The following is a 23,007-nucleotide window of genomic DNA, read 5'->3' on the forward strand; positions in this document are numbered from 1 at the left end:
GCAACGGAAGACATTTTTTTCGTGTGACACAAAAATGTCCGTCCCATTTTGTGGAATTCACACCGTACGTAACGCAAACGAGCATGGAAAGTATGCAGAACTTTGTTCTTGTTTTGGTTGTAACAAGAAAAGTTCACATTTTTGTTTAAACTTGCGAACTCGTGCTGCCTAGACTGTGCACGACCAGACGTGTGGAAACGATTGGTTTGTTTGGGTGCTGCTGTTGTTTTGATAAAGTATTTTCTCTCTGTTCGTCTAATGTTTAGCACTCGCTTATGACGAAGTAAAATAAAGCCAGTGAGGGTAAACTCAGCGTTTCAGTCGGTAAAGGTTGAACGTTGAATGTTGTTGATTAAACTTAGGATGATTTTATTTTCATTCACTGAACTGATTAGTAATTAAGCAATCTTATTTTAAGGGGAAAACATCGTAAGTTACGTTAAATCTTTTAATTCAATTGTTTTGTATCTGAATGACTCGATCAGAAAATGTTTAATCAGGATTTTAGTTTAATATGTGTTAATTGAAAATTGTCGTGAAATTTTGCAACTATAATACTATTACAGTTATTCTGTTCTATTTGTCTATATTTGTTAATAAAAGGAATCTTCAAACTTTTCAGCCTGCGAGCTGCAGGCTTTAAACTACAGTAGCTGGTGACTTACTTACACAGCAGGAAAAGTATCGTTTTCAAAGCTATTGTGCTCGAGATAATTTTCTCCCTATTTAAGTGTTTAAATGCCACGAACAATTGGAATAATTGATAGTTGAACCGTAATATATTTGGCCTGAAATATCGCATTTGGCAACTTTATTGATTTTTTTAAACTATTTGAATAGTTTCTTATGATGTTAAAATTAGCAAAAGCAACGGGGGCCGTGCTAGAGGTTCCCAAGGTCTATCAATAGCAAAAGGGCTAAGCCGATCTACATAAATAAATTTGGTTAATTTTTGTTGTCGTTGTTCATATATTATCCGCTAGTACGAAATAGGATTTGTCTCATACCTTTAATCACTCTCAGATCCACTGCTTCACAACTTTTATTACAATTTCAATGCCCTAAGGATTGTCTTCAGTTGATTGCGGTAATGTTTCATTTTCTTATATAGAATCTGTTACCATTACATGAGAAATGCTAAAAAGTTTTCCAGAGAAAGGGTCTTTCATGTGCTCCGTATGCAATTTTATTAGTTCCATTATCAAGTGATTCCTTGGTGTAATTGATTTTAACAGCTTCTGAATATTCCATAACAATCCGAATCTTTTTCCATGTTTGAATTTCGGTTCCAAACAGAACAAAAAAGTTCTAGAAGCCAGTATTTCATTTTGCTGCTCGTTGGGAGGAGTATTTTGGTAATTATTAAATTTGCACGTTTTATTTCAAAGTTCATTAAAACGTGTACTTAGGGGCGTTAACTGTATTAATCAACCGAAAACAAGTGTTCTGTTTTATCTCTCCTTTATTATTTATTTATTTTGTGTTTTTCTAAGAGATAAGATATTTTTCGTTTAATATTTTTTTGATACTTGTATATTTACACAAACAGAATAACCAGACGAAAAAAAACCAAAAAATGCATTTTAAAAATAATAAATTAATTTTTTTTAAATGTATCAATTTACTAGATTTCGCCATTATAGAAGCAAATCCTTATACTATTTTAAACTTTAAATGTTTTTTGTTTAAATAAATAAATTATTTTAACAAAAATCCAATCTACGGTAGCTATTCGTTTTGCCCGCGGGATCGTTTACAACAAAGAGCGAAACATAACATTTCATTTTCCACCCCGAAACGCGATAACACCAAAGGACGGTGCGCTTCTTTATTCCCACGTTACCGTCCGATTCTTTTCCATCTTCACCCAACACACAGCAACGTTCCAACGGGTCATATGGATATCATCCACCCCCACACATATGCACACGCAAAAGGCACGTGCTCGCCAGTTTTGCATATGTACGCGCGGTCATCCGCACTCACCCCCGGTGACCGGTGTCACCATTTTATTTCTCTCCCTTGTTTTGATTTTTTTTTTTGCGTTACTCGCTCACTTCGCTTAATTCTCGTGTGTCTTAGGCGTTGCCACAGGAAGTTGTAACGCCAAAAAGGTGGATCGCATGAAATTTGCACTCCATTGAGGAAAACCGGTGCGTTCCCATCGTCGCCGGCCCATCTTCCTTGCTTTCCCTCCTCCATGTTGCTACGGTAAACATCTACCGCGGGAAAGGTTCGTCGTGTAGCCATATGCGTGCGCGAGCGAAAATGGGGCGAAAATTAGACGACAGCAGGCGCTCGTACCTTAGCGTGACTTCGTTTTGCGCACACGCACACCATGGCCATTCGCATGCGTACGGGGATGCATATGCGGCCACCGAGCGCCACCAAACCACAGCACAACATTGTGTCAGCGTGTTTGTGGACTGCCACGGCCAGCTTTCGGAAGAGAAAGGAAGAGCACGTGGGGACACTGTCGCCACGAATAGTCGCGCGGTCCCGACGGTGGACGGCGAAAAGCGTACGAAATTACTTATCAACAAACGGCTCGCACCGGTTCAGTCCACCGGAATCAGCGAAGCGAAGCGGTTCGAAGCTAACCCGACCGGTCGACTCGCCGTTTGGTGCGTTTGTCTGTTGCGTTGCGTTTACGTCTGTGTTTTGCCGTTTCGTTACGTTTCGGGTATTTCGGTTTTGCGCGACCTGCGAGTGTACGGAAAAGGGCACAGCCGCATGCTCGCGTGATTAACACGTGCTTGGTGGTGTTTATTTTTGTTTTACACATTTACAACACGTGATTGCTTAAGATGTGCCATCAGTTTAGCCTCTTCTTTGGTGGTTACTTTTCATATGTGCAATAGTGATTGTGCAAAAGTTCCAATTTCTTCTACATGAAACCGTTGTGCGCGATAAATCCATTAAACAGTGAGCAATAGAGAAGAATACCTTGGAATATAAAGAGGAAAAATATGTGACGAAATACACACGCACTCCAATTTTCTTCTTCGTGTAGCTTCTGCTAAGCTGTATCATAGCAATTATGAATTAAGTGTACCCAAATTAGTGCTCCACCAGGCAAGAAGATGACTAGCTAAACATCGCACTGACGTAGCTCGTGACGAAATATAAAGGAAGCGAATGTGAAATAAAGATTCTGTGCAAATAACTACTTCTTTACTAGACGAAAAAACCTTGAGCAAGGTCTAGTTTTTTTATTAGACATAAAGTGTAATAAAGCTATTCTTGATAGTCTACCGTTCCGGGATAATGTTGGCCACGCTAATGATTCAATAAACAATCATCCACCGTGGGTACTGCAGTGCATTTCCATGTACAATTTGGATCTATTTACACGGAAAAAGTCAGCTTATTCTTTTTCGGATCGAAAAAGAAAACCAAACAGGCTTCTTGCCATAATATCCTACCATGGGAGATGTACTTCGTGACAGTATGCAAGTATGAAGTATGTGCATGCTGTGTAACCATCGCCCGTAGCTAAATGCGGTATCATATGGTGCTGTCCGGCCCGATGACAGGAAGTGCAGCATCGCATAGCTCAGCCTAACAGCGATTAAAGTCAACATCCACCAACTCTAGAGGTAACTCCAAGCAGTGAATGAATAAAAGGGGGTTTAACGTTTAACTTAAAGCATATCGGATGCGTTATCATTTTGTTTCTGTTACGAGTTCCGTGGTGAGGTGTTTTATGAGCAGCTATGTTTTTGGTTCATTGGTTGGTTCTTTCGCTTGTGCGATCAATTGTTCCAATTGTGCGACCGTTATCAAGATTGTTGGCAAGATATTAAAAATCGATTATTAAAAAAAATCTCTACGCATTGTTGATTTATTGTGTTGCTTAAAGAATGATGTGTGTTTTATTCGTTTGGTTGTATTTTTTGTATCACAAATCATAATGCAACACTTGACTCACCTTTGAGGCACCAAGCGTCTCCACCACATATTAATTTCTTCTTGGCTAATCGGAACGACTAACATTTGTATAGCACAAATTATAAATTAGAAAAAATCAATGACAAAATAGTACCTTCAAGAAATATAATATATTGTTTCGTGCTCACGCTACATCTTTAACCTTTTTTAAGCTCTTCTCCAATCATCAGCTGAACAATCTAGAAGCTTGTATAACACATAACAACAATATTTCGCAACATGCAAAGATTTGTCTGTTGCAAATAAGCTCACAAACTGGCCAAACTGTAACAACCCCCAAAGCCTGCGCGATAACGAAATGCAGGGAAGAGATTTGATGATTTCGACAACAGTGTCGTTCGTCGGAGTCTTATCGGCGGCCATTAAGACCTTATCGAACGTGGTTGTTGTTAAAGAGCGGGTTTCTTCTGGTTTTTTCTCCGGTAGTCTTTTGGGATGTTTGTATATATCTTCACCTCACCTTGAGGTGCAATTTGTCGTCGAACAAGGTTAACCCGACGATAAACGAATGAAAGAGAATTAAAATTGTTTCAAGAGTTCATGGAAGATAATGGCATCAACATACTAGATCGAAACAAAAACGCACTTGCCTGATTAAGCGAGAATAGGGAAACGTTAACAAAACCAAACTGCATTGCTTCTCTTATGAGGTTAACCGTCTGAATGTTGAAAGTGTCTCCCTGTGTTATGATCACTTTTATCAACATGGAATGCAGCTTCTCCATCGGAGAAGATGATCTTCTCCGCCAGCTTAAGTGGTTAATGTTCAGTGCGAGAAGCAAAGAAGCGTTGTGAGCGCCGAGTACGGATTGTCCATCTTGAGAAAGACCTTCATGGGATACACTAACGGGCGGTGCTGCCAGGAAATAGTCGTTATTGATATTAATACTGCCACTATTATACCACGCTGTGGACGGTTTTTTGATGCCGGGCAACTAGATCACACTCCCTCCGTCGTTATGAACGTTCAACATTCAGCACGCGAACGAAACGCTCCCCGTTCTTATTTATAGCACCCGATTAACACGAAGTACCAACAAACTAGTCTGATTTAAGTACACCTTGTTCAGCTGATCTCAAAAAAGGAGCGTCTTCCTAAGCCATACTTGTCGGTTGCGGGCAGTAAGCGCCATTACAAATGTTCCTTGGGCACGCGTTCGCTTCCCATCCACTGGTAAGATTGCGCCTTCCTAAGCCAAGGGTTAAATATAGATCAATTAATTAGTGTGCTATAAATTTGTTTCGCGGTTCGATTGAGATTTCAAATTTTGAATCCAACATGATCACCCAGACGTGTGCCAAGAATAGCACAAACGAGGCCGGGCTTTTTTCACCATTTTTTGCACTTCCAAAGTGAAACTGACTCTTGACCCACCTAAACGAGAAGCAGTGGTTGGGAAGAATAAACATAAATCTAACGAATCTTTCTCCCTTGATCGTGTTTTGTTGACCTTTTTCCCCTTTTTCCCTGAAACAGACGGAAGGGTGCGTGTAATTTTAGTTAGCGCGCAAAACGTATGATCGAGCGGATAGAATTGTGAAGCGATTCTCCAATTGCTGTGAATAAAAAAACTCCGGCTCGTTTATCCGTGCTGATGATGATGTGAGGAAAAGCGTTTCTTGCCATATCGATGCACAACGAAGTTGATCGCACTTTAACACCATCAATCGATCGATTACTTCTAAACAGTTCATTGAGTTGATTATTTATTTGTCATCTCACGCTTCGTCTGCCGAGCGATGGGATCGGTTTTGCAGTCCAGAAAGAATGTGCAACTAAAATAAGCGTTGTACATTAACAGATTCTTTCACAGCTTTAGTAACTACTCTCGTGCAGCTTGGAATTGCGCTGCTCGTATGTTGCCTCTCGTTGCTCCAATCGAACATCTTGTAACACGGGCAAAGCCAAAACATACGAGGCTATTTCCGTTCCGTATCATCTTTATCTTCCCTTATCTCTTGGCAGGTGCGAGAAGATGCAGGAAAAAAACGCCACACATTGTGAAGAAATTGTACGCGATAAGCTTCCCTCCGGTCGTAACGCCATTGATCTTCTTCAGTCGTTCCTCCCGCAGGTCGTGGATCTTACCTTCGGGACTAGGCGCGTGTAACCGTAATCATCGCACGCCTACACATTGTGCATGAAAATCCACCACGGAATTCCAAGACTGTAAGTCATCTCGCGTTCATTTTCTAGTGGCACGATCGTAAAACAAACGCAACGAATGGTTTGGTTGTGCAAAGTTATTGGCATCGATGATAATGTACAGCTGGTTTCAAACGCTTGAGCCGAGATTTTTGTACGCTTCTTTCTTGCTTTCTATCCCATGAAATGTGCCTAGGTGTATTGTGCACACTAAAAAACACATTCACCGCTTCTTGAATTGCGTTTAGTCGCTAGCCTGCAGCTCCAAACACGATAAACAAAGATAAAATAAGACCAAGCGAACTTCCGCGCGGAAGACTAAGCCTGGATGGAACATTTTTTCTTTTGTTTTTTGTGGTTAGTTCCGTTCATGGCGTCGCTCGTGCCGGGTGATTCCCTCCAACCATGCTTGCCAGATGGTTGCCTGGTGCGATACAGAAGTGTGTCATCAAAGAGACCCATTCCGCCGCGCTCAGGTCATCGATATGTGTCAGTGGCCTTCGGCTTAGTCCCAGTTCGAAGTCGTGCTATCGTAACCCTGATAATCCCAGCATGGTTTGTTTCTGGATAATCATACCCATGATATAGTTACTCAGGTGAACCTGTGGGACCAATGGACATAGTCTTCTCCCGCATGTGCTATGTGCGTTTTGGCAGGGTCATGATAAGCACGCAGCCATGATAAGCTTGTTGTAGCTCGATACAGATTGTACTCGGTGCTTCCAGGCCCGCCCGGAGTACCAGTGCCAATCAATCAGTATTTGAATAAGGTGTCTGTCGATACTCACGGCCGTCGGATTGGTTTGAGGGATTTCGTACCAGCCGAGGAACTGCCGACCGTGGACTGGTTTGTTGACTTTGATAATTCCACACCGGTTAGTGTTATCGGCTGGAGAGATGGGGTTGAAGTACCATTTAGACAGATGTTATGTGGGCATCATCATAAATTAAGCCGATTCAACCGTGCAGATTGCACAATGGTGTCCATATTGTTTTGTGGCGAATGAATATATTGCACACCTAATATACGCGGGTGAATGTTTGGTTAAGGGTGATAACGAAACATGTTGCTGTTGTATTGAAAGTTCAAGCTGAGCTGGCGATTTAAGGTTGAAATCAAACATTTGCATTTAATTTTAAACTTTTCATGTTTTTAATAAAGAAGGCTAATTATTTGTACTTCATCTGAAGTCAATATAACACCTATTTGTATATTAATAGAAGTATGTCAGTATGTAAGATGTCGATCCAGTAACATTTAGAATTCTTGAAAGAGTTCTAGGCTATTCCTAAAGGCTTTGTTCCAAACTAGATATTAGTGAATCATAATAGACTAATTTGCGTTCAAATTTAAGACTTGTAATTCCCACTTGTACCGGTACTCTACATATTCTCTACAAACATGTCCAAATATGGTTTGATGCACCAACACGTAATCGATGATCAAATTGTTATGTTCTAACAATCTTTCACTCGGATGCAATACGGCCTTAACTAGCTAGCTCATAACTCAGCGATCGTAAGCTAATTTAAATAATTCCCTCAATACATAATAAACAACCTTTGAAACAAAACGCTTCAAAATAAGAGAAATACTGTGAAAAGTAAGATTTTATTCACAATCCTGATCAGTAAGCCACTCGATCAGTTGTCTGGGTTCTCCAGAACAAACAGCTTTTAAATGATGAAAATTAACAGCTCAAAAAATGAACTGGTCACCTTAATTCTTATTTTGGTTACCTTATAACCTTTTTCTTCTTTTGTTTATATGATCCAAAAACATAATCATACAACAAGTACTACAAGTAAACATGTATTGAAAGTAAACCACATCTGATCGAGTAAAGTCAATCATCATATCTGTTACCCGATGGTCTACAGCCAATGAAGATTGAGCAGAAAACGACAAATCGTATGGAAAAGTTTTCGATGAACAAACAATCTCCAGAAAATTGAAAAGATTGTAAAGAAAGAATGATCATTGTTCAGGTTAGATCAATGTCTAGGTTAGTGTAAGGATAGATACAACACTATCACTAGCAGTTCCAGGACTAATCGTATCTCTATATTCATTTGTTATTTTAATCACTCATTCATTTTTAAAGCTTTCCAACTAATAATGTCCATATAACGTAACAAAACACTAAACCATATTTCTTTCACACTAAGATATTTGAACATGAGCATAGTATTATTTATAACAGGTTGACCTTAAATCATGCAAAGGAGCATAGAAGAATCGTCATAAGACAATTGTTAGTTGATTAAAAAATTACTTAGATAATTGATCGTCACGCGCAAAATATCTTCAACTCACTTTCAGCTTTGAATCAACTTTAAAACGAGTACAAAGGAGTGAATACAAACTGTCGACATAAATTTTGTTTTTAACACGATTGCATCAATACCTTTTGTTAAAGCAGTAAAACCAATATTGGTTACAAAAATTGCCTTTAAAAAATTGTATGATGCATTAGCTCATAAAAGAAAGTTACTTATCATACGCAAACAATACTTGGTATTTCGTATCCATTACTTCGTGTGTTAAGCGACACAATGCAGCTTGTATCCATCGTCCCATCCAATATGATGCCTTTTGTTCCCATTGTACGTACATTTAAGGGTTAATGGTACTTTAATTAGACCGGAAACATCAATCACACGTATTGTGATGCATCGATGCTAAGCTTTTCTTTCTTGTCGGTGCAACGGTGCCGATTGAAACGACAATTGCAGCAACGATTCATGTGTATGCTTTAGTCATTCTCTCTTTCTCCTTTTTGTTACGATTAACTGCGCTATCGCTGATATTCATCACGTGCCAACCGTCAGCGTGCCGAATACATTACATTTAACGCTGGGAAGATAACGAGTTCTTCATATCAGTGATGTGTGTTGTTTTTAATTGTTCCTGGTTGATGCACAAACCAATACAACCATTTTTGATGCGACATTGTACAGTGAGTTTTTACCTTTTTTGGGAAATGTTTAAGTAAATTCTCACATTCTCAATGTCACATTATCAACCGACCATCGGAGCACATTTTTTACCGGAGCCTTCACCATGCTTCACGGCACAGAGCATGTTTCGAGCAAATGCCATTACGAGCAATGCGCCCGTAACGATCTATTTTAAGGCACTTGCCTCAAAAGTCGAAAATTAACAAATCTCGTTCCGGTAACGTATGTCAGGCACGACTTTCGGGCGGCATCCGCTTTGTGTTAGTTTAGCAGCTTTAATAAATTCCTTTCCCGGACTCGAGATTTCCCACTGCGTAGCCCGTCGGTGGCCCCAATTCGAGTGGGTCCCTGCGACGACAATATGCTGTTTGAACGTGACATTTACTGGCGCTGGGAGTTTACGACCATAGATCGGACCAAACTTAAAAAGGGTAACGATTTGTACCTGGAGGGCTATATTGTTGCGAATATGTTTTTGCTTGGTTTTGCTGCGAGCATAATTTGCAAACGATTCCATTGTCATAGCAATAAAGTAGCAAACCATGGCCTACTACTACTACTACTACTGCTACTACAATGCGCTCGGTTGACAGTGGAATATCAAGGTGAATAGAACATACCTAGGGCTAGGTCACTTCTTCTTTACCGCCAACGCGTCACACGCCATGTGGACGTCTGCCGGCCGGAACCGTTTGCCGGAAAATCCATTTGAAGAAACACACGAAAAAACACAAATCACCCAAAGTTTATGCCATGCTGTTTACGGCGCGTGCATGTATACGGATTTGTGTGTGTTCCTCGGGTCATAATTTTGAAAAAGTGGGACACCATTTTCGTGACTTCCATCGTCGGTGGAAAAAGGAAGTGTGGGCAGATTTTCCTCCTAGACGTATTTCTTCATCATACTTCAGACGAGGAATTGTTAAAGTGATCCTGTCGTGTTTTTACCATCAATTCACCTACGGGGAAATAAGGAAATGTTTCTCTATTCCTTGTTTTCCTCCAAAGTTGTTGATCAAGTCGAACATAGAGGAACATTTTAACTAAAGTTTTCCGTCGCATGTCTCTTCGCCATCTCCGAGATGGTTCCATTTGTGTTTTACACATAAGTTTTTTCCAGCTTTGAGTGCACCTCAAGCAATTGGAAATATACAATGAGCAAGAAAATTACAAAATTTTATATTCGACCAAGGTTACCATACCACCAGCGTCCAGCTTTTGGACATTACACGGAAATGGTAAGAAAGAAGGTACACTTAACAAGCGGAAACTACGGAACATTACCGGTTTAAGGCGTTTTATGTCACGGGATTGAAGAACGGTGGCTAGCATACGGTTTTAGTACGCGAATGCCGCCGGTAGGAAACAGTCGATTGTTTCGTGACTATTTTTAGCGACTACCGGTAGGTCGCCTGCTCACCCTCGCTGCAATTCCATCCAGCAATTCGTCTGCATTGACTTTGTGTGCGACTATTTTTTGTTGTTGCTGTTTCATTCCCTGACATGTACGTGAATGTCGCTTTCATTAAGGTTATGGTTTCGAATGTCCGTGAACTCGCTATTCCTTCACGGCTAATGTTTTGTCGTGCTCGTAGCATTTGAAGCGTAGTGCGAGTATTTTGTTGCTTTCATTCAAACATTTCCTATGGTACGTTTTGATTTTTTTTCTCACGCTTGTTACAAATGTGTCGAACTTGTGTCTTTAAATGTATGTCAAGCACAAGTTGCATTCCTTGCAGCATTATGGTAAGCAGAAATATATTTTAGGTAAACGTTAATTTCACTTATCAAACATTTATCTGATTGTGAAATATTTAAAAAAATATTGATAATTGCATGCATGCTAAACTTGGCATATCTTGATTGATTACTGGAATCTTTGGAAAACCTTGGAAAATTGAAAATAAATCCTAATAAATATCTGTTTATGTTTTCAACTTGGAGAGCCCGGTACTGTATTTGTTAACGGTGCCAGTATTTACATAACAAGACCGGTCCAAAGTCCCATCCGGATCAATCCCCCGTACGCCAGACTGTCTATACCGCTACGCGTATATTGTTGAGAATAATACGTCCCAAAGGTAAAAAAGCATGAAATGGTTGAGTTTGGCATCACTGACAGGGGCTCATGACATCGTGCGACGCTGACATCAATATGTAAACTCACAAGTTTGCCATCCGTGGAGAAGTAAAGAACCAAAGAAAAAGTGCTCAACGTTTTGTGTCTCGTTATCTTTCCAAATAGAAATATTTATAGAGAAATTCTCTAGAGAATATTCTCTATGAATTCTAGATAGAAGAAGTTTCTCAATTGAATGCGATGTCAATCATCCCTTTCTTAATTCCGTCATAAATTAAATTGTTTCTAAAATAATATAATTTAATGTATAATATTTCTTAACTACCAGAATATCCTTAATTCAAACTTACTTTTTTCTGAGTTTTGAAAATGATCCTACAGAACGGAATCATGCGAACATGTTTTACACCTCTGACCTAAACGTACGAGCGGTTCATAGTCCGTTTGCGTTTTTCTAGATTAATTAGGTAGTAAAGGACACACGGAATTGTTGTTAGCTTCTAAACAAGAAAAAATAACACAAGTTGTGCAAATTCATTCAAGACCAAGCATTCTGACCACAAAAAAAATCCAGCATGCACAACCTTCTGACATGGGATTTAATGAACGTCCAATCACGAAAACATTAGCACTATAGTCCAATTTCTCACAGGTTCTTATCCAGCTTACGTTTACTATGTCGAGGTTGACTCCCGTTGCAACAAACCAATGCTAGGAACTATCGCTCGTTAACGTTCGCTGTGGACAGCTCGGAATTATCCTCATATTATCCAAAGCGTCGAAGGACATGAGCCCGAAAGTAGGACATTTTAATCGTAGCCCCTTTGTTCTGTTGCATCATCATTCTTTGATTGAATAATTATAGTTTTTTGTTCCTATACAAACAATACTAATTATGATACAATCATGCCAGTTAGGAATGAGCGAAAGGAATCTAAAAAGGGGTATTAGTTCAATAAACAAATATAAACTTACCCCGTTACGAAAGCGTAATGACTGAAGACGAGTGTTTAGCTTAATCATCTACTGTTACATTTATTTGCCAGCTCATCGGGTTGATTCTGGTCCTCACAGTCTATCATTCGCTTGCAGCATGTTTTGCCTACAGTTCATTAGCACCTTGATGATGTCGCCGTTTTGGTGGTGGGTTGCATGGGGAAAATGTTTACTCTACCCCTTCTTCTCACGGTTTTGTATTCTCTAACCCAAACAAAATATGTTTAGCGAATAGTTCTGCTGTATTAGCATTCGTGTGAAACTGCACGAATCAATGAGGACACCAAGACATTTATAATTCCCACAAAACGATTAATAATTCAGTGATATTTATAAACAGTCAAAATAAATAAGACTGTTCACCCACACGTATTTCACAAAAGACGTTATGCGTTACGTTATGCAAATTCCGTTCTCATCTAGATCTGAAATGCAAATGACTGTTGGAGATTGTAACGCTACAAACAACATTCTAAATCATCATATGTTTGGTTTAGAATATGGAAAAACATGGAGTATTGTCCGCTTCTCAATACCGAGAATGAAAGGAAGAACGAGATCATAACCTTTTGAGAGATCTTAACTATGCTTGAAAGGAGCTCGTCACGCACAGTACAAAGCAAACGACAATATCTGATGCATTCTTTGTCGTTTCACCTTTCAACACTCTCAATGTATCTGCAACCAACGATCCATTCCTCAGGAAAATACGCTTCAGTACGATTTGGATAAATAATGCCCATATTTGAGTAGGTTTTAAAATGTTCAAAGAAACTCACGATTAAACTGCAAAACAAGTTAACACGCTCTTCCACATGCAGTCGCAGTATATATCTCTCTGGCTGAAATGCTACAGTAAACAAACAATCAATTAGTAGGTACAGTGAAATATCATTAACAACCGAGCGATTGGGAACGATAATGAAACGTTGCAAGCCAGTCTGCAAATATTAATACAATGACTAGATACGGCTCTCAGCATCGAGCGACCTGACTCACGGAAAGTCCTTCATTCATTTAAAACAAATCGGACGCTCCAGAGATAGAGCAGGGTAGAAAGTGAAACTCCGCTCAAACATCATTTTTGTGTACTAATTAAAGTAATTTTTTGCCTTTCGATTGCTCATGTTTCAGAAATTTGTTCATCACCTTCACCAGTGACGTGCGTGTGGATGCGAATTTTAACTGTGCTGACCCACAGAGCACATGCCCCAACGGTGTCCGAGCGTGACCCTTACACCGGGTTACCCATTAACCCTGAGCAGGCTAAACATCCCATTCCCCCCCGAGAGTCCCTCGTACGGCAAGGTCGTCCGATTAAAGTAGAACGCCAGCGCCACAAAAAAAGGCCATAATCGGACTGCTCGGGAGACGATGGAAACGATTAAGAGGGAAAATATACAGCTAGGTGATAATAGAAAACTAGTGGCCACAATGGGCGTCCCACTACCACCAATGAGCGGCAGTAGCACAATCGTCGTCCGGTCACCACCAACACAATCGCCATCGGAAGCACTGCCAGCGGAGCCGAGTACGGTTGAGGCGTGTGTCGTCAATCCGGTCACGTCACTGTTCGAGGTGGTCGACCAAAAGCCACCGAACGAGAAATCAGTTCATCCCCAGTCGCCGACGTCGCACCGTGCGTGGTTTCGGAAGTCCAACACTTGTGGTAGCTTGTACGTACAGTGCGGATGCACCGTGGAATCCGGCGAAGATCCACACGCATTGACGAGCCCGAACCAATCGACCGACCAGTGCCGCAGTGGTGAATCATCTTCGAGCGCGCAGCCCGATCGACAGCAGCCTCGAACGCGTCCCATTTCACTGTCCGACAAGGACATTCGGCGCATTCGACCACGGCTCGACAAACCTTCGTTCGTACACCCGGATAGTCCGACGACCGTGTTTAGCGAGGCGAACGCAAAAGATGCATTGGTGAAGAAGGCACAGTCCACCCGAGCCTTAATTCCTACGGCCCAAACACCCAACGGAGACTACGAAATACTGCACACGGCCACGGCACATTCCAAACGCTACTCGACACCCGCCATCGGCACAAGTTACGCCTTTCATCCGGAGTTTGTGCTGCAAAAACTGGCCACGGGTACATCAGCCAACGGGTCGAGTTCTCAGCTCAACCAGCCACTAGCAGCACAGCCGGAACCAGGTCGGAGTGGGTCAAAAATTGTGTTCAAACAAAGAAGTTGCACGAGTTATCCGGGGCCAGAAGGTACCGGCCGCTTCGAAAGATCCTTCTCGAACGCCTCGAGTATCGACGAAGTGGGTACGGTGGATAAGATTGGAGGATCGAGTGTCCCTGCACTTGGATCGCTGGAGGATCTGGAACGTAGCCCAAGCGAGAGCACATCCCAACAGCAACCAATCAACGTGCCCGACGACACTGGTGGCACCCTTGACACTAGTGGACATTGCCGAGGAGTGCTAATTGAATCAAACAGCAATAATACTGGCAAAGTTAGCAGCGCATGCGCGATCCCGGTGCGAAAAGGGAGGGAACTGTTCGTAGACAACAGTGGCAAGCTTAGCGTCTCCCTTGATAGTGGTCGTGAGGCGCACCTTCGGGGTGAGGCTGCTCACCATCATCAGTCGGGGCACGGTGGTGCATGCAGTGCGGAAAACAGTCCACCGAGTCCACCGTCGCTACTGCTAAGTCCGGTCATACCGTCGAAGTTCGATTGCTCCGCCAAGGAGTATCTCATCCAGTCCGGCATACTCGGTCCGATGGGTAATGGGTCATCGTTGCTCATGCGCAAAACCTCCAAGATTGTGCCGAATATTGACACACCGGTCAAGGAACGGGTATGTAGTACATAATGTCGCGTGGTGCCAAAAATTGAGATGCTAAAAACAGAACCGCACCGAAGTGGAATGTACAGGTGCTAAATGGTTGAATGTTTTTAATCTGCGCCACGCTAATACCACCTGCACTATGTTCGTAGGTGTTAGTATGTTTGGAAGTTAGTAACGTGTATTTAATCACATCTCCCACACCATGTGACGGGGTATTTCCCACAGATACGTAAGAATTCGGTCAAGTTTTGGGGCAAGGTGCTTACCGAGGATCGTAGAAAATCACTTACCGGCCAGTGCGATAGTCTGCAGTCGTACGGAAGCTCAATGACGATCAGTGGCACGGAGCCGAACAGCTTCGAGGAGGAGATCATCGGCTTACGGAAGCTGCTGAGGGCGCGCGATGATGAGATCGACAAATTGCGTCGTGAAATCGACAAACTGAAGGTAAATGACTTCAAATATTTTAAATCAATCTTATCGACATCCTCTTATTGTCTACCGTTCATCCTCAGAGTGTGCTCCAGCAAAAAGCGGTCAACAGTCTCGAACAACCGAACGCCCAATCTGGTCAGCAAAGGTTAACGCTAGTCAGTCCCTCCAACACACCAACGCACAAAGGGCAGAATGTGGCTGAAGGTGAGCTGCTGTCCAGCATTCAGGCTAACTACTCCATGGCCGGACAGCCCCTGTCTGAGCTGTTTGGCATATCCGGTAACAGCTTCAAGCTACACCAGATGAAATCCGTCAAAGGCATCACGTTGCAAGCGATGAAGAAGCAGGGTGTGTCGGGTGAAAGCTGTGACCTGATGGGTAGCCAATCGAGCGACATCAAGATACCAAAGTACAAGAAAGATTTCAGGTAAGATGGTGGTAGCGCGTGTAGTTTTTGTGTCGCTCGACAAGCGACAATTAGGTAGACGAATCTTATCGACTCCAATCTTTTACCGTCACAGTGCGAAGCAGCTGATCAAAGACGCAATCATGGAGAACGATTTCTTCAAAAATATCGACTCGCTCCAGATAAGAGAGATCGTCGACTCAATGTACAGCCGCGAGTTCCGCAAGGGTGAATACGTCATACACGAAGGTGAGGCGGGTTCGCATCTGTACGTTTCCGCGTCCGGCGAGTTTGAAGTCATCAAGGATAGCAAAGTGCTCGGAGTGATGGGCCCGGGAAGAGCCTTCGGAGAGTTGGCGATACTGTACAACTGCACAAGAACGGCATCGATACGGGGTAGGTGAAAGCAGCAACTGACCTGAGCTCCATGTTAATGAGGTTATTTTTAACAAGCTCCGGATTCTCCTTCTTATTTAAGTACTATGTGACTCTCGGGTGTGGGTACTGGATCGTAGAGTCTTCCAGCAGATTATGATGCGCACGGGAATGCAACGAATAGAAGAGAATGTTAACTTCCTGAAGTCGGTACCGCTGCTAAAGCATCTAAGCAATGATGTTCTTACGAAAATTGCCGACGTCCTTGAGGTGGTAAGTATCCGTAGCGAAATCGTTTGTACAAACAGTACACGACAAGTGAGTCTGGGATAATTGCGCAATGTTCTTCTTGAGTAATGAGTTCCAGGTTCAAAAGCTAGTAAAATTTGTCATTTTTAATTGTTGCCCGTGCCTGACGGAAAAAGCTCGTGAAAAACTAACGATATCCTCACTTGGGTTAACTATTTTTGTGCAGGAATTCTACCCTGCTGGAGCGTTCATCATTCGCCAAGGCGCTGCTGGAGACACATTCTTTCTAATTAGCCAAGGAACGGTAAAGGTGACCCAACGGCTACCCGGTATGTATTTCATCGAGCCGTGTTCCTTACGATGCTTATTATTTTCCCATTCCAACTTCGTGGACAGGCCGCTCGGTGGATGAAGAAATTCGCATCCTGGTCCGTGGAGAGTACTTCGGCGAGCAGGCGCTCATTAGGGAGGATAAGCGCACGGCCAACATTATCGCCATGTCGCCCGGTGTCGAGTGTCTTACGCTGGATCGAGAGTCATTCACCAAGCACATCGGTGACCTGTGCGAACTGCAGGAAAAGAACTATGGCGATGAGGAACGCGTGCTGGCCTTCCGCAATCTGGAGAACACTCATCCTTCGTTGGGTTCGTGTCAACCAGGTGAGAATTCACACTTATTTGCTTTGCTACTTTGTAGACGTGCCTTTTCGTAACTAATTTTCCTTTTTTTTATAGAGCTGTTGGATGTAAATTTAACCGACCTGGAGGTGGTAGGAACTCTGGGAGTGGGCGGGTTTGGCCGAGTCGAGCTGGTTAAGCTGGAACGCAACGACGCCACACAGGTGTACGCACTGAAGTGCATGAAAAAACGCCACATTGTTGACACACGGCAACAGGAGCACATGTACAGCGAGCGGAAGATTATGCTGGCGTGCCAAAGCCCATTTATCTGTCGACTGTACCGAACGTACAAGGATACCAAGTTTGTTTACATGCTGCTGGAGGCTTGTATGGGCGGAGAGGTGTGGACAATTCTGCGCGATCGCGTTACGTTCGAAGACTCGACGGCAAAGTTCATCGTTGCCTGTGTGCTGCAAGCTTTCGATTTTCTGCACGCACGTGGTATCGTCTATCGAGATTTGAAACCGGAAAATCTACTGCTCGATGCAAGGGGATACGCGAAACTGGTAGGCTATCACAAGCGAAGTTGTAATGAATGTGATCAGACGCTAACCGACAGATCATTTCCACTTTTAGGTTGATTTTGGATTTTCCAAATTCATTGGCTATAGCAGTAAAACGTGGACGTTTTGCGGTACACCGGAGTACGTGGCACCGGAAATAATTCTCAACAAGGGACATGACCGATCAGTTGATTACTGGGCGCTGGGTATATTGATACACGAGCTACTGACTGGAATGTAGGCATCATGCTGCTTTCCAATGTACAACCTGATTGGTCAATCATCTCACACTATCCCTTGACGTATCTTTGTAGCCCACCGTTTACGGCAGCAGATCCGATGAAAACGTACAATATAATACTGAAAGGTATCGACATGGTAAACTTCCCGAAGCATATGTCTCGGGCCGCCATTAGCCTTATCAAGCGACTGTGCCGTGACGTTCCATCAGAACGATTGGGTTATCAACGAGGCGGTGTTCAAGACATCAAAAAACACAAGTAATGTAACGATTCTGGCAAAATCTTGCCGTAATTCGTTCTTAACTACGAACTAAACGTTGTTTTTTTCCTTTGCAGATGGTTCCAGGGCTTCGACTGGGATGGTTTGATCGCACTGACACTTAAATCTCCTTTACAACCGAACCTGCAAGGACCACTGGACATGTCCAACTTCGATATCTTCCCCAAAGACTTAGACATTCCACCGGACGAGCTGTCCGGGTGGGATGCTGACTTTTGAGAGCTTGAGGCAATCACCTTGCCAGCATATCAATCCATCAAGTAGTGATACAAATAATCTGCAATACAACCCAACTAGCAATAAGATGGTTACAGCTGTTACGATAGTCCGTAAGATGTCTATACCACACAAAGATAGCTATGTACAAACGTATGGTTTTTTTAAACGGTTGTGCGTTCTTTATTTGACTAATTTGACTTAAAAGAAAATAAACTTTCTATTTCCTAGTTATGGCTTGTACTCTAGCTGAAAAATGAACGTTCTGATCTGCATCGGTTTGAGCAGAATTTCAAACCCATCATCGCCAACGTTCCGCAGAGTCTCTTTAATCGTTGGCGACTGAGTAGATTGCACGTTCGGTGGTGATGGGGAAGGTTGGGCCGCACTCACATCCCGCTTGACGGCATTGTACACGATATAGTCTGGATCGGGTTTAAACTTCAGTCTTCTAGAATCTTCCTTCAGCTGGTTGGCCCCCAGCGTTGTCTCGAGGATTTCCTCAATGCTGAACTTTCGGAACACGTCCTGCACGTTGAACCGTACCGGTTTGGAATACAGTGGATCTTCGCCTTTCTCAAGCAGATGTTCGAAACGCACCAGAATGCTATTCTCCTTCCATGGCTCAAACGTGAGCAGATGAACATTCAACGGGAGTGACAACGTAAGCGCAGAGTACTGAAAGATAGATGCAAAGTAATGCAATGAATATTCTGTCCCGGACATGATCAAGTCATCTCATATCCTGATAGTCTACTTACGGTGTTGATGTACTGCTTCTGCCAGTCCTCGTACTTAAACTCGCTGACATCGCTGAAAAAGATCCAGTTAGGTAGCAGCATCCGGTTCTGCAGGAATCGTTCGCGTGCCTCCGGTGTGGGGCTGACGGGTTTTTTCGCCCCGAAAATTACCCAATGCTTACCACGGGCAACCAATCCCTTGCCGAATGCTTGCTCATTCAACGCTTCCTCAACACCGAACGCATCGTCGTGCAGCAGTCGGCGATGCACCATCAGCTCTAGTGATCCATCTTCCAAACTCGAACCACCTTGGGCACGATCATTCAACACCGCCAGACGAAGGTTTTCATCCTCCAGTGCTATTTTCGCCGTTACCGGATAATAGTTACCCGAGATCTTTTCCATCAGATCCAGGTCCCAAGTATCGCGATGGTTGCGCACTCGCTTGATCATTTCGCGACCATTCGCATCGGTCCAGAAGACGCCACCTGACTGAGCGGCGGTGTAGAAACGTGACACGATCTCCTTGCCTACACCATCGTCTACCGGTATTGGACCCACCATCCATTCAAACTCGACGTGGCTTTCGTCGGCGTAAATTCGCACCACCTGACTGATCCACTCGTTAAAGACCTGATGAACTTCTTGGACCGTTGGTCCTTTCACCACCTTGAGCTGCACATTATCCGTGACGGTTTTCTCCGTACCGTTCGGACGGAAGATGTACGCACCAGATGATCGATTGCGGAACTCTTCATTGTTTCCGAGTGCTCCTGCATAGTACACGAACGTTTGCCTTAGCCTGTTCGTAACACCATCGATCGTTATGGAGCTCATGAAGCCGTTACTATCGAACGAAACGTTCAAATATTTATTTCCGATCGTTACTTCCTCCGACTGCCAGTGTGTCGATTGCCCTTCCGCAGGTTGGTCTGCACGGGCTGGAGCGGATGGCACGGCAGCAGGCGATTCGTGAAGGAAATCATCCAAAGAGTCAATGGCGCGTGTTACAAAGTATGATTTATATCCGAGTGGTCGTAGCTCGTTGGCCAGAAACACTAGCTCCGAGGTAGCGTTACTAAAGCGATAGCTAAGATTCAGTACCGATTCTGGAATGGGCACTAGTTGTGATGACACTTCCACGTTACGATAGTCGCGTACGATGTATCTACCACCAGCAACCGGTACTCGTACATACTGGTGACCAGCGTGTGCCAGTGGGTTGTAAAGCGTTATGGTGAAGCTATCCTTCGATTCGGTAAGCTCACACTTGCTCACGTTCAGCAGATGGCATGATTGGAATGCAAAAGTGTAGTCAGGCAGCGGAGTGGTATGCTCGAAAGGTAAACCAGCAGAGCGTAGCGATCGTTTGTACTTTGGATCGACAATCTGGTTTAGTACGGACTTCGTATTCGCACTACACGCCTTGACCGCAACATTTAACATGCGGGCATAATCATTGGCGACGTGTTGCTTCTCCGTACCGGTAATGGCATCGTGATGTTGCATTACACCCATTGCCTCCCGTAGTATGTTCAGGTGCGGTTCCATATGCGCTTCCCGAGTCGGGGCCAAGGTAGTCAGCTGTTTGCACACTTGCAGGAAATGATTACCGACACGCTCGAAACGTTTGCTCGTCGGTCTTGATGTGTAGTACCCGGTCCAGTACGAGTGAGGATCGGAAGCGTACGGGAAGAAATCGTCTGATTTCGTCGGCCAGGTGATTCCCAGATCGTGCAGTGCTTTAAGATAGCAAGAAGGTGTCGAGTAGAATACGTTCACATTCGTTCCGTTCGCTTGGCGTGCGTTGGTGTACCTAATCGAGAAGGCATAAATGAGGCATGAGGCATGGAAGTTTAGATACTTGCACAGTAAGCTTTACATACTTGATCAATTTGTCCATATTTTTGAAGTAAACGTTGGCATCCATGTAAGTAAAATCACCTCCCATAGTCAGCATGATGTTGTTCGTTCGGTAGCTTTCCGCCTGAAGATTTACGTAGTACAGGAACTTATCCACCTGTTGCCATGTACATACGCAGAAAAAATCTATTATAATCGGATGGTTTTCTTCCGAACCTACCAAACCATTATACCTTTGCTTTGACATTATTCTCCGCAGAATAAGGACCGTCCATGAATGGTTCATCTGAGCAAAGTATGTCAAAACAGAAGCCCGGCGGTGCCTGATACAAATTGTACAGAGCCCCTGTAAACAGATCAGCATCGTCGAGATTATCGCTCGTCTTCCAGATCATTTCGGCCCGCTTGTGCGTCATTCGTTCCCGCTTGTCCTGATAATCGAGTCGTCCGAAGAACAGCCCATCGTATCCCATCTGCGCGAACAGAGACGCCTGCTCACGCGAGTGTCCGAACGGATCAATCTGCCAACCGATGCGTGGACGTCCGCACTGTCCAAACGTATCGTTCAGCTTCCTCAACCCCCAGGTGAACTGATCTACGACACTATGGTAGTGTGCCGCCGCCTCATCATTCATGCTCCAAGCACCGCCGATAAACTCCAGCCGTCCCTCATCGACCAGCATCCGAACCTGTTGCTGCAGCTCCGCCGTCTGCTCGTCGAACCACTTGAAGAAGAATGCCGACTCGACGTAGATGAACTTACGCTCCGGATCGCTTAACAACGATTGTACGACCGAATCGAGGATGTACTGTACGCCCGCCTTCTGGACGGTTGTTTTACCTACGGAAGAGCCGACACGGAAAAACACAAACAAACCCCGCAGTTAAAGTTATGATGAGTCCAATTTTTCAACACACCACCGGAACTTACTGCCATAGTAGTACTGGTCGACCGTCTTCAGCCAGCCAACGTCATCGTGTGTGTGGGGCACCAAATGCACATTAAGCATATTTTTCATCGGTTTCGGGCACGACTGAAATGGTTCAGCTAAAGTTATTTGCTTTGCCTTCATAAGTGTTTACTGTTTTGGGTGTTCGAGAAACAAGTGCCCTGCTTTTCCAACAAAAGCGAGATTTTAAAAATCATCAAACATTTCACTGGCAAAAATGTTCAAGCAAGTCGTTTGAAAGAGAAAAACATCTAGACATACAAGTTCCGGTTGAATTCACGGTACATGCTTCACGTAAGTATGTCATCTCATGAAAATGATCTTTTATAGGTTACATTTTACACCATCACAAATTCAATATCTTGTTTCGTGCTGTTGTTCAAAACCATAAAATTGTATTGTACATTAAATTTGAAGTTGGGAAAATCCAGATTTATAATTAACCTGAACTGAGCTCAAGCGTAACATTATAGCTTTAGCAAATCAATTTTGCTTCCGAAAATAATAAAAATGCAATATTACAAAAAGCAGATTAAAAATTATTAAAAATTATCTGAAACAATCATCATCTTCTTTAACTCGAGTCGAGTCCCTCTCACAATTCAAAGGCACGAGTATTGATAAGAAATCGCAAAAAGCAAAACAACACGGCATCATCTTTTCTTCACATAAATCGCGCCAATCAACAACACTGTCAGCAACACAAACCAAATCCGGTGGTTTACATTCCCGTTCACTCACCTCATATCCGCACGATTGCTTTAGCTTTCGGCCAAATTCTAAATACTCATCACTTTCCGACATTCGCTTGGCAAATGCGTTACCACTCCGACGCACCCCGTCACGCCACGGTCCGGCGGAAACATGCTGGAGGTTAATCGTTACACCGAGCACCACTAGCACGAACGACACGAGCCGTACTCGGCCCACAAGCATAATGTTCACTTTACGGCGAGCGATCGACGATTGAAAGGGGGTCCAAAATACGGGATCCGGATTGTGCCAGCAATTTCTATTAGGAAGTCCTCTATCCGATGCAGCTGATGCAGTTTTGCATTGGAGAAGCCGGTTCCCGTGCGTGTTACACTTGCACACGGGTTCGTACGTTCTTAATCGCTCCGG

The 23,007-nt window shown here is 43.4% G+C and overlaps 2 protein-coding genes across 2 annotated transcripts; one reads left to right on the forward strand and one right to left on the reverse strand.

Moving 5' to 3' along the window:
* The first annotated feature begins 3,458 nt into the window (after positions 1-3,458).
* LOC128300514 (cGMP-dependent protein kinase, isozyme 1-like) lies at positions 3,459-18,527 on the forward strand. Its single transcript, XM_053036597.1, has 12 exons — positions 3,459-3,599; positions 13,269-14,954; positions 15,171-15,392; positions 15,461-15,807; positions 15,902-16,182; positions 16,265-16,434; positions 16,637-16,739; positions 16,807-17,070; positions 17,146-17,597; positions 17,668-17,831; positions 17,909-18,094; positions 18,173-18,527. The coding sequence occupies exons 2-12, from the start codon at positions 13,509-13,511 to the stop codon at positions 18,333-18,335; spliced, it is 3,798 nt and encodes a 1,265-aa protein (XP_052892557.1). The 5' UTR covers positions 3,459-3,599; positions 13,269-13,508; the 3' UTR covers positions 18,336-18,527.
* On the reverse strand, positions 18,514-22,640 carry LOC128300515 (lysosomal alpha-mannosidase-like). The gene is made up of 7 exons (XM_053036598.1): positions 22,627-22,640; positions 21,867-21,969; positions 21,169-21,776; positions 20,959-21,092; positions 20,015-20,888; positions 19,094-19,969; positions 18,514-19,010 (listed from the first exon to the last, which is right to left on the reverse strand). The coding sequence occupies exons 2-7, from the start codon at positions 21,952-21,954 to the stop codon at positions 18,564-18,566; spliced, it is 3,027 nt and encodes a 1,008-aa protein (XP_052892558.1). The 5' UTR covers positions 21,955-21,969; positions 22,627-22,640; the 3' UTR covers positions 18,514-18,563.
* Positions 22,641-23,007: the final 367 nt, after the last annotated feature.

This window comes from Anopheles moucheti, chromosome 3, assembly GCF_943734755.1.
Source record: "Anopheles moucheti chromosome 3, idAnoMoucSN_F20_07, whole genome shotgun sequence".
NCBI lineage: Eukaryota > Metazoa > Arthropoda > Insecta > Diptera > Culicidae > Anopheles > Anopheles moucheti.

What these genes read in the sequence shown, in the direction of transcription:
- LOC128300515 (XM_053036598.1), bottom strand. Translation starts at nt 21,954, where the DNA reads ATGAAAAATATGCTTAATGTGCATTTGGTGCCCCACACACACGATGAC. An exon ending in AATATGGACAAATTGATCAA is followed by an intron (nt 20,889 to 20,958) that starts GTATGTAAAGCT and finishes CTTCTCGATTAG; the next exon opens with GTACACCAACGCACGCCAAG. An exon ending in AGAAGCAGTACATCAACACC is followed by an intron (nt 19,011 to 19,093) that starts GTAAGTAGACTA and finishes TCTATCTTTCAG; the next exon opens with TACTCTGCGCTTACGTTGTC.
- LOC128300514 (XM_053036597.1), top strand. Translation starts at nt 13,509, where the DNA reads ATGGAAACGATTAAGAGGGAAAATATACAGCTAGGTGATAATAGAAAA. An exon ending in ACACACCGGTCAAGGAACGG is followed by an intron (nt 14,955 to 15,170) that starts GTATGTAGTACA and finishes TATTTCCCACAG; the next exon opens with ATACGTAAGAATTCGGTCAA. An exon ending in CACGAGCTACTGACTGGAAT is followed by an intron (nt 17,832 to 17,908) that starts GTAGGCATCATG and finishes GTATCTTTGTAG; the next exon opens with CCCACCGTTTACGGCAGCAG.